At 36.9% G+C, this 12,492-nt stretch overlaps 1 protein-coding gene across 2 annotated transcripts in view; it reads left to right on the top strand.

Annotated features, from left to right (window-relative positions):
• The first annotated feature begins 972 nt into the window (after positions 1-972).
• The window catches only part of LOC110463757, a 30,462-nt gene continuing 18,942 nt past the window's right edge, over positions 973-12,492 (top strand). The window contains exons 1-4 of one of the 2 annotated variants that reach the window (XM_021518600.1): positions 973-1,868; positions 2,636-2,740; positions 3,122-3,161; positions 3,473-5,216. In XM_021518600.1, the coding sequence (XP_021374275.1) occupies positions 5,174-5,216 (43 nt within the window). In that variant the 5' untranslated portion in view covers positions 973-1,868; positions 2,636-2,740; positions 3,122-3,161; positions 3,473-5,173. The remainder of the gene's footprint in view (positions 1,869-2,635; positions 2,741-3,121; positions 3,162-3,472; positions 5,217-12,492) is intronic. The other variant, XM_021518599.1, reaches the window with a different exon arrangement.

Below are 12,492 nucleotides of genomic sequence, written 5' to 3' on the forward strand. Positions count from 1 at the left end.
AATAATATATTAATACACAATAATTTAAATCATGAATATTTACAAACATTCGCAACTATTTAAGTGTTCAATGTAGTTGCTTCTTATACAGCAACACATACAAGTAGGCGTAACAAGTCGTACATGTTTCGTCAGTAAATTGAAGTAGTTATCATGATTTGCTTGCATAACACACAGTGTTGACTTTAAATATCTGAGATTTAAACAGATTTTTTTTATTATTCGGCAAGAAAGTCTACTTCTTCAGACTCAGAGGTACTACAATCAAATTCTGTGCATGGATGACAATTCCATCTGGGGCATTTTCTATTTTTCAATTTCATTACCCCCGGACCATCCATTTTCGCTTGGGTAAGTGGTAACGTTTACTTTAGATTATACAAGGAAATAACACTTATGGGTATATCTTGTCCATTTTGAGCAGGTCAATCTTGATTGGAATGATTATGGTGCCAGATGGCAAATAGATTGCATGAGAAAATAATATCCTGCTTCATCCCCAGGGGCTGGGTGGTGGGGTCTAAATTGGGGAAATGGTTTAAAAATAAAAATCTTATTCATCAGACTCTGATGTTTTACAAACAAATACTCTTCATGGAAAGAAAGGTCCTTAGGTGCATTATCTAAATTGTAAATTTCAGTATCCGCCAGGTCATCTGCTCTGCTTTGGAGGGGGTAAAGTTAACTGGTTTATATAGGGAAATAACACTTCTGACTATATCTTGTCCATTATCGGCAAGAAATTACTCAAACATGATTAGAATAGTTATTATGAAATTGAAATCAAATAGAATCAGAAAGTAAAATCCTGACCTATCCTAGGGGTTGGCCAAAGGGGAATATTGGCTAAATAACATTACCAAAATAATATATTATAATAGTTTTTTAAATTTCTTATCCTTTGGTGATATGACAAGTTTTGTTTTTTACTTCGTTTACATGTTGATTTCAATATCACATCTCATCAATGACATTGAATTTCCAGTACCTATAATATGACTCAGGTGACCGCTAAGGCCCTTTGACCTCTTGTTTATGGTGTTGGCGGCATCTCTGTCAATATTTACAATATAGAACAAAAGCAACACCAACTTATAAGACTGAACATGAACATATGGGGCATTGCCTAATAGGTTATCATACAAGAATATTTATAATACCTGTTTGCATGATAGAGCTACACGTATCTCTTGTTAGAAAGAAGTTTCATGGCATCTCTCATATTTCATGAACAGGAGTATTGTGATATACATACACTTTATTGGGGCGTTATTGGTCATTTATGGCCTCATAAGAAGTTAACTTGAATTTATTTACCAATTTCTTTTATAAACATCAGATTGGTTATTGGGGCTTTCTTTCCTGGTGCAGATTTATTCCAATGCGTATACTTAGTTGCCCAACCATAGCAACGAAATCGCGTTGCTACACAAAAATATGATGTGTTTGGATAGTTAGCATGCAGAAATGAAAACCTCCGCATGTGACAAACAAATTTAAAATCCCCGATGCGGCTGGAAATGACCATTAACGCCCCTAGTCCTTTCCGACTCTTCGGATATTTATTTTTGTTACCTGTTCGTTGTCTTCCGACCGAGTAACCGGCTAACCGTTGACAACCCTAGTTTTAACCATATTGTGTGCAGAGCCTGCTTTTGCAGCGATACAGGCCCTCGGGGCCTCTTGTTAGAAATAAAAGAAAATGTCCGTATGAAGACGTCCGTGTGTTTCAGTGTATGTTTCATAAGTTTATGTCTCGTTATCCGGGAATTTTAATGAAGCTGATACTTAAAATATTTTGAATACTTTTATTTTGATGTGCCTGAAACAACGAAACCTGTTCAAGATTCAGTTGAAAGCACAGACAGGTATGTTGTCCTCTTTTTAACTGTAAATGGTTTTTTTCTGTGTTGGGGAGGATCGAGTAAAACGTTCAGTGTTTGGGAGCTTCTTCCTAAATATTTCATGAAAAAGCGTGAATAATACAATTACTGATAAAGGCACCAACGTCTTCGAATTCGACAACAAATATAGTATGACTTATAGATATGTGGTTTTAACTTACATATGTGCTGTTTTTACAAATCACTGAGTAAGATTAACTTAAAAAATTACAACGCCATTCGTTCCGCCGAAATAAGCTCTTGCAATAGGGGAAAATAGGCTAATTGTTTAAAATCCATCCCACTAGGAAAAAGTTGCATTGTTATATTTAATGAGAAATTTCCCATGGTTACTTATTATCCAGATGAGCGATACAGGCCCTCTGGGCCTCCGGTAAGAAATAAAAGTAAACGTCCGTATGAAGACGTCCGTGTGTTTCAGTTTATGTTTTATAAATTTCTGTCTCGTTATGCGGGAGGTTTTATGAAGCTGATACTTATAATATTTTGAATACTTTTATTTAAATGTGCATTTAACAACGAAACCTGTTCAAGATTCTGTGGAAAGCACAGGTATGTTGTCCTGTTTTTAACTGTAAATTTTTTTTTTTCTGTGTTGGGGAGGATCGAGTAAAACGTTCAGTGTTTGGGAGCGTCTTCCTACTTAGTGAAAAATATATCATAATACAATTAAAAAGGCACCAACGTCTATAATGTGACTTATAAATATGTGGTTTTAATTATCTACGCAGGTGACGTCATACCTTGGATCGTGGTCGCTGTTGTATGTATCGTTATCACCATCGCCCTTATATTTGCTGTTGTTTATCTCTACCTACAAGTAGGAAAATTCAAAGGTAACGACGGCTTTCAATATATGTTTTGTAAACTAAAATTTATATCAATTTTAAGGTGGGTTATGCATAATAACAAATCTGATTTAATCTCAGATATTCAAAGTCAACCCTGTGTGTTATGCAAGCAAACCTAGATAACTACATCAATTTATTGACAAAACATGTACGACTGGTTACGCCTACTTGTAAGGGTTGCTGCATAAGAAGCAACAACCCTGAACACGTTAATACTTCCGGAAGTTTGGATAATATTCATAATTTATATTCTTGTGTATTAATATATGAAAACCACTGTCATTTTATTGTTATTTTGGTTTTGCTTGTAATTGCCATTTGAAAGGGGTTCAGTTTGATAACAAAACACATATTTTTAACCAACAGAACGTTTACGTGAGCGTGTAGAGTACCAGGGGATTAACACGTAAATATGTTTTACCTTTTTATTGCATTATTCCGTTAGGAAACGTTACTTACACTGCGACTTTGTCAAGTTATTTAGTTCAGATGTTTTCATAGTCAATCATTGCATTTGCTGTTCTATTAAATTAAGGCAACACAAATGCTCTAAAACGTTTGCTAAACGTTGTTGAAATTCATTTATAATAACTAGCATTACATTTCGTAATTGATGTATATCTTAAACACATTTGAACATTTAAAGTTTAGATACATTTTTTCACCAAATAACTAACTAAATAACAGTTTGATTTTATTGTGTTATGTTTTAAACAGCGGATTCTCTAGAAGAGACGAGCATGTGTACAGTACCACTGACAATTACGAGATACCACAAAGATAGATTTAACAGGATATTGACACTGGCCCAAGGCGAGGCTGTGTACAGCACCACTGATAATTACGAGATACCACAAATATAGACTTAACAGGATAATGACACTTGCCCATGGCGAGGATGTGTACAGCACCACTGACAATTACGAGATACCACAAATATAGACTTAACAGGATATAAACACTGGCCCAAGGCGAGGATGTGAACAGCACCACTGACAATTACGAGATATCACAAATTTAGTATTAACAGGATATTGATACTGGCCCTAGGCGAGGTGTGTACAGCACCACTGACAATTACGAGATATCACAAATATAGTATTAACAGAATATAATCACTGGCCCAAGGCGAGGATGTGTGCAGCACCACTGACAATTACGAGATACCACAAATATAGACTTAACAGGATATAAACACTGGCCCAAGGCGAGGATGTGAACAGCACCACTGACAATTACGAGATATCACAAATTTAGTATTAACAGGATATTGATACTGGCCCTAGGCGAGGTGTGTACAGCACCACTGACAATTACGAGATATCACAAATATAGTATTAACAGAATATAATCACTGGCCCAAGGCGAGGATGTGTGCAGTACCACTGACAATTACGAGATACCACAAATATAGACTTAACAGGATATTGACACTGGCCCAAGGCGAGGATGTGTACAGCACCACTGGCAATTACGAGATACCACAAATATAGACTTAACAGGATAAAAAAAATTGCTAGAGATATACCACTGGTCAAAGGAGAAGAGTTTTATACTACTGGAGAAAACACGGTAGCCTAACACACGGCATACCCTGTCTTCGGCACACATACGCACAAGCACGCTTACACAAAACACATGGAGGCACGTCGTAAATAACCTTAGCTGTTAATAGGACGTAAAACAATAAAAAACCAAAACCAATCTAACATGAAATATGATCTCTGTTTATGGCAAATATGACCAAACCAGTTTTTCATCAATGGCATAACTACATGTACTGACTTCAACAGACAAAAATACTATCACATCGAAGAAATATTTAGCACGTCGATAAAATCCATGTTTGCCTATTTTTTATTTCGCCTTTCACATTAACTAACTATATACATGTATTGTATGGTGTGTACTAATATTTGCTGTCAGGATAAATTCGCCCTTATTGTGGAGGGCGAAAAAGGCGAAAGTTAGATTACGACAAATGTTTCTCGATACACAGTGATACTTTACCACGTAACTCTTTGACGTAAATAACACTTGTTTATAGTTCAAAATTATAGTGACAATAAACGACGTCAGTAATGTATTGCTGGATATATAGTATGTGAATAGAGAACAATGTTAGGAGTGTTACTAAAGCAACGCTATTTACGCCTAGACAACAAATGAACCGAAGACAATAGAAGCAGACTTTGGAATACTCGTGGTGCCATGCCACTAATTAAGTTCTATATATATCACGGGTCATCTGACGTGAATTTACAGCATTTAACTAGTGTACACACATGCATAAAAGCTAACTCACAAGGTGTATAATAATAGAACATCTGACTACTGCATACGCACATATACATACACTGTTATCGCTGGGTAACTTCCTGGTTGTCGGGATAATTGACACTTTCAAACTTAACGGTCATGTTTACCTCAATAGTCATCCTAGCAGTCACATTATTCACAGGTAAGTGACATTTATCATTCATGGGTCAATAACTTAATGTCATAAACAAACTTGTATACGGCTCACGTTACCGGTAACATGTATAAGCATCATTTCCAGTTTCGGTCCGGTTTTCTAATTGTCCTATATCAAACTTATTATAAGTTTTAATATCTTCAATAATGTTCATCAGTTTGGAAATATGTAATATTAACGTTTTACTCTGTACACAGTGTTCACATTAAACGTGTAGCAACATTTCAAGGCCTACTGGTCCCTATACCACGCTTTGGCTGAGTGTATTGACCCGATTTATTCGTACATTGATTGCGTATAAGATACCTTTTATACTGTAAATGTGTATGTTACTCAGGCAGTATCGAGTTCATATGTAAATATCGATCAATAACTTATTCAATATGGCAATACATGTACGGTAATATAGCACAATATACATTTGTACAGGCTTAAAATAGTTGTAATCCTGTGTAAATTCAAGCCGCTTCAACCGATCAGCTAGGGACAATTTCTCNATCTAATTCGTTAGATCGGCAAACTAGTTAGCATGATGTCAAGGGTTCGATCCCCAACGGAGGACTTCAACGTTATTGAAATGACCTCTGTTACAGTGTTATTGGGATTAACCGAATAATGCATACAGATCGATACGGACGAAGTATTTATCTGCTTTTACACTCGTTAAATAAACAAATAAAAGTGTTAAGAATGTGACGAGGAAAAGAACACAATACATTTAATACAGAAGTAAATTTGTTGAAACTTACCTAAATGTTGCAATTTGATTGTAATTCCGTCTTTATTCTGGTTAGTACAAATACGTGCGCATACTTCAAAGCAAGTGAATAAACGTGTCCTTAATATGTTTTGGGCTGCTGCAGAGTTACGTCCGGTTTCCAGAATTCAAACTCCTATAAATAGATTTGTTAGATTTCGGTGCCGCCAACAATTTCAAGTCAGCCGGCCTTTGATAGTCTGCCCTTTTTAGCCCACCATCATCTGATGGCGGGCTATTCAAATCCCCCTGCGTCCGTTGTCCGTGGTCCGTCCGTCCGTCGTCCGTCCTTAAACAATTCTTGTTATATTCGATATTCCTCAAGAAATACCGGCGGAATCTTTCTTAAATTTTATATGTAGGTTCCCCTTGGTCCTTTATTGTGCAGGGCAACTTTTGAGACTGATCTGATAAACAACATGGCCGACAGGCAGCCATCTTGGATTTTGATAGTGAACGTTTGTTATCACTATTTCTTGGGAATTGCCGAAGGGATCTTTCTCAAATTTTATATGTAGGTTCCCATTGGTCCTAAGTTGTGCAGGGCAACTTTTGAGACTGATCGAATAAATAACATGGCCGACTGGCAGCCATCTTGGATTTTGACATTGAAGTTTTATTATCGCTATTTCTCAGGAAGAGCTGAAGAGATCCATCTCTAATTATATATGTAGGTTTCCCTTGGTCTGTAGTTGTGCATATTCAATTTTGAGACTGATCGGATATAGAAAATGGCCGGCAGGTCACCATCTTGGATTGTGACATTAAAGGTTTGTTATAGCTGTTTATCAGGAAGTACTGGAGGGATCTTTCTCAAATTTGTTATGTAGGCTTCCCTAGGTCTGTATGATCAGATAAACACAATGGCTGAAAGGCCACCATCTTGGATTATGACATTAAACGTTTGTTTATAACTACTTCTCAGGAAGTAGTGGATAGATCTTTCTCACATCTTATATGTAGGTTCCCCTGGGTCCGTACCTTGTGTATATCAACTTTTGAGACTAATCAGATGAACAAAATGGCAGACATTTTGGATTTTGACAGTGACGGTTTGTTACGGCTGTTACTCAGAAATACTAGATAGATCTTTCTTAACATTTTGATGTAGGCTCCCCTTGTTATGAATGTATGCATATTTTCTAATGACACTGATCGAATAAATAAATCAATGATTTTGACAGTTAAGGTTTGTTAGTGCTATTGTCCAGGAAGTACTGGAGGATTCTTTCTCAAATTCTATATGTAGGTTCCCCACTATCCTTTATTGTTCATGTTTAATTTTGAAACTGATCAGATAAACAAAATGTCCGCCCGACATTGAAGGATTGTTAGTACTATGTCTCAGGTACAACTTGATCTTTCTCAAATTTGATATGTAGGTTCCCCTTAATCCCTCGTTGTGCATATTATATTTTAAGACTGATCATAAAAACAAAATGGCTAAAGGAAGAACTAAACAGTGCAATGATCGATTATATTTCTTTCAAATTCAGTACTGTACTAGTCAATATGTGAATTGACAAACTCACTTTGAAGTTTGTCTTTCATACACATCAGTGTTAAGTTTAGATCAAAAGTACCTCAAGGTGCATTTACTGTTAGCATGACTGGATCAAACAGATTAGAGACAGAAGAGAAAAGATCGAACTGACAAAGAACTAATGAAGATGGTACAATGGTGGGCGCCAAGATCACTCTGGGATCTCTTGTTTTCTTTTATCTGTTCCTCCAACATCCCTTTATTGATCATATCGTTGATTAGTCTAGCCAATCTTTCATTCTTAATTTCTGGTCCTGTCGGTTCGTCTACCGTGATTTCCTTTGACGTTTCTGTAATGTACTCAGGCAGGTTACCGTTATTTGAATTGTGAACATGGTGTTAGTTCACGCAATCTTACACAGAGTCATCCTGCAGTATTTTATAAATTTTGTCACGTATATCTTTTTCGTCTGGGTGTTCCATGAAAGCCTTCTTGGGTGGTCGGGTGGCGCAGTGGATAGCTCATGCCTTTCACCACGGCAGCTGGGGTTTTCTCCGGGTACTCCGGTTTCCTCCCACATTAAGACCCCCGCGCGCTACCTCCGAGCCAACCAGAGTGATTAATATAAGTTGTAAAAACTTGTTTCATAATTGTTGTGAAATAAATAAAGAGCCTGCTAATTGCCAATAAATGTAGTCCTGCATTACGATTCACCATTCGTAAAGGAATAGGATAAAATTTTGATAAGAGGAAACGGAGTCCATTCTGAACTTTCTTAAATGAAGACACGTTAGGAATAATGAAGCTGCACACGCATTTCCTGTTGTTTCGATACTAGCTAAATGGAGAGATAATTGTTATTCTATTGACATTAAATTTATAATGTATATTATTATATTGACATATCTATTACACGCATACAGACCAGTATTAACATGTTAAAACAAGGAATGATACGTGTGCATGATCTTTCATGTGATATCTTCGTATGTATAGAAAGTACCCGATATAAACATGTATGGACTCGTTTTATCACTGCTATATTTAATTAAACAGTTTGTCTTGTAGCCTTGCTCTATACTAAGCGAGTGGTGACTGTAACTTATCATAAAAATCACATGAAAAGCTCGAATTAACGTTCAACTTCCATCCCACATTCTCCCAAAAAACAATCAACATAAGTGGACAAAACGATGTCAATGACAGATAAATGACATTGTAATAGTGGTGTATTTCTTGTATAAATATCACAAGACGACAGGGTTTATTTCGTCATATTTATTCCTTTCAATTTTAACTATGTAACAAATAATAAAACAAACATAAATACACTGTCAAGCTAACCATACATTAACAACTCACATACACAAATGGAAATAACTCTTACAAGGACAAAGTAATTGGAACAATACGTTTCGCTATTACAATTACAAAATTACACTTCTACGAAGATCTACAATAACAGTCGGAAGTAAAAGATACATTTATCTTTACATTTTAAATATATTTAATTCTACAATTATTCAGATATAGGGTAGTTATACCTGAGTGTGGCTCAAGGTACATGTAACTCAGTGAACTATTAGTATAATTAGTGATTGTGACCAGGCATCTCAGTGGTTTATAGTATAAATAGAGTGTGTGACCAGATATATCAATGATCTGTAAATAGAGTTTATGAGTGACCACGTATCCCCAATTGCATGATCGTAAGAGGCGACTAAAATTGGGACCTTATCTCTTCTCTCCTTTCTAAATAACTTTCTTTTTCCTAATGTCTCCCTTGACAATGCCTCACTTTTGGCCATTTGTTGAGCGTTCGCCCCTGTGAGGAAGGCTTTGGGTTCTGTCCCCTGGCCGAGACATACCAAAGTCTTTAAAAATGGTAGTTTCTACTCCTGCTTAACGCTCAGCAAATTAGGAGTGGGACGACTGGTTCGCCCGTTGTCAGTATAATGTGACCGGGTGGGGCGTCCTGCTGGGTGTCTTCGGCAGTATGTTTCAGTGAGGTAGCACTATAAAGTCGGCATCAGTTCCGCGCTATTACAAGAAGACAAACACGAACATATCGCAGCCTCCCAAAATACACACACATACACTACACGCATGCATCTTGCACACAGGGGAGGCCGTCCTTAAATGACCTTAGCTGTTAATAGGACGTTAAACAAAATCAAACAAACAAACAAACAAAAGTATCTGAATGGATTATACACGTGGTTGAAAATTGACTAAAACGTTACATGTAATCAGTTAATCAATTTTTCATTATATTTAAGAACTGATTATTTCACACGTTTCGAAAAGTCCCCTTAACACCTTCCGACTCATAGGTCAGACCACGGTATTAGATTGCTATCTAAATCCGTGCTAGAATTGACCATTTGCAGCCAGTAATAAAACTTGCTTAATTATTCTGATACCTAATGCTTTCAACAGAAAGAACAACTAAAAAGTCGATTGGCAATTTGACACTTTAAAGTGTTTTTATTTACCTAGGGGACTTATACACATCTTTTATAATTATTCATATTTTGTAATGTTTTATTTTGAGCACACGGCTTCTACCCCATAAAAAAATCAAAAAGTTGGCAAGTATGCATTTATCATTTATAACCATATATCATTTTTCTACAACAAAATAAGTGCAATTAACGCCTTCATTAAATACAGATGCAATTAAAGGGTAGAACAAATATTAGAAATAATAACGTTAATGGTAAAAGACATTGTACATGTAAAGGGGACTTATTTATTTCAACAAATTGTATTGGACAAAGAAATTGAACAATTGGATGAGACAAAAGGCTTAGTCTATATAAGTCTTTTCCTAACCGGTATAGATAGACAGAAAGCATAAATTGAATACACTGCTCAACAAGACACACTCATATACACTTACAAATATATAGGCTAGAACATTTAACCAAGTTGTAATTATAAGAACTAAAAATAAAAATCATTTGATGACATTTGAAAACTTAAATATAAAATACTTTCTTAGCAAATCATATATATGTTTGTCCACTCAGACCACAGTCCATAACAAACATACACACACACTCTCATATATATATAATATGCATTAAGGAGACTTAATGGAATGCTTGAAGTTTGTCATTTTTAGCTCACCGTGGTCAATAATGCCATTCCGCAGCGTCCGTCGTCCATCGTCCGTCCGTCGTCCGTCCATCAACTTTTCCTTTAAATCGCTACTAGTCCTGAACGGCCAAGTAAATTTTGACTAAATTTGGTCTGAAGCATCCTTAGGCCAAGGGGACTCAATTTTGTATAATTGGTGCGTGTGGCCACCCTGGGAGCTGAGGGTTGGGCCCCAGTATGGGAAATATAGCAAATTCTTTAAAATCCTTCTTCTTCTGTAGTCATGAAAGGATTTGTTCCATATTCGGTCAGAAGCATTCTTGGGTGAAGGGTAACCATTTTGTATAAGCGATGGGTATGGCCCACCTGGGGGGATGAGGGGCGGGCCCAATAGGGGAAACAACAAATTCTTTAAAATCTTTCTTCTTTCGTAGGAATGAAAGGATTTGGTCCATATTTGGTGTGAAGCATCCTTGGTTAAAGTGGACTCAATTTTGTATAAGCAGTTGGTATGGTCTACAAGGGGGCAGAAGGGTGGGGCCTAATAGGGGAAATAGAGGTAAACCTTTAAAATCTACCATAGGAATGAAGGGATTTCTTCCCAATTTGGTCTGGAGGATCTTGGGCAAAAGGGACTCAATTTTGTATAAACAGTGAGTGTGCCCCAACCCCCACCCCTGGAGGCAGAAGGGTGGGGTCCAATAGGGGAAACATAGCATATTTTTCAAATATCTTCTTCTTCTGTACGAATGACAGGATTTTGTCCAAATTTGGTAGGAAGCATCCTTGGGTGAAGGGGAATTAATTTTATATAAATGGTGTGTCAAACCCCCCTGGAGGCAGAGAGGCGGGCGGGGCCCAATAGGGGAAATAAAGGTAAAACCTTTAAAATCCTTTTTCTACCATAGGGATTAAGGGATTTAATCCTTATTTAGTCTGGAGCATCCTGGGGCCAAGGGGACTCAATTTTGTATAAGCAGTGGGTGTGGTTTTCCAAGGGGCAGAAGGGCAGTGCCCAATAGGGGAAATAGAGGTATAACATTTAAAATTCTTCTTCTACCATAGGGATTAAGGGATTTTATCCTAATTTAGTCTGGAGCATCCTTGGGTCAAGGGGACTCAATTTTGTATAAGCAGCGGTGTGGTGAAATTGCATATGTACTTATAGCATTTACCATGGAGTGCTATAATTTTACTTCATACCATTTGTTTAAACATATTCAGGTGAGCGATACAGGCCCTCTGGGCGTCTTGTTTGTAAGTTTCGTTGTTTTTAATTAAATAGAAGAGACAAAACTGATTAAATAACTTGTAAAAAGAAACTTTTTTCAACACGTCTAATGCATTTTGTACATTTAAAAAGAATGGCAATGTATTGTCCTTAACACCTTACAAACTACCAGCAATTGCCGCCTTATTATGTATAAATGAATCTCGAATCCCTCTCGACTTCCCATCTTGAACCTCTGAAATACACTATGTGCTATGCTGATATGGATCACAGCATTATGTGTTCTGTGACCCATATCAGTATAGCATGTGTATTTCAGACACTGACTGACTTGAAGCAAATCGGACCAGGGTAGAGAGGGGAACGGGGGAGTCACGTTGCGACTCGGACACGAAATGACAAAGTAGGCTACGAATACTTACTTTTAACCATCACATGCGCGTACATACTTGTATATCAGGCGGCTAATCAACATTGTCGTTGATAAACAAAGAATCTCTTCGTCTGACCGGTTCTCCTTTGCACTGAAGTGACTAGACTCGCACAGGCATATCTTTCGTGAAGCCGACGGTTGTTTTCTTGTTGAAAGAGTGACAAACACATATTATAATTGGTACACCTTTGAGTCAATCATAAAACTTGTCTGTGATGAGGTCAAAACTGGTAAAATTAACTCGAAACTCTTAT

The sequence above is a fragment of the Mizuhopecten yessoensis genome, unplaced genomic scaffold (assembly GCF_002113885.1).
Source record: "Mizuhopecten yessoensis strain PY_sf001 unplaced genomic scaffold, ASM211388v2 scaffold10923, whole genome shotgun sequence".
NCBI lineage: Eukaryota > Metazoa > Mollusca > Bivalvia > Pectinida > Pectinidae > Mizuhopecten > Mizuhopecten yessoensis.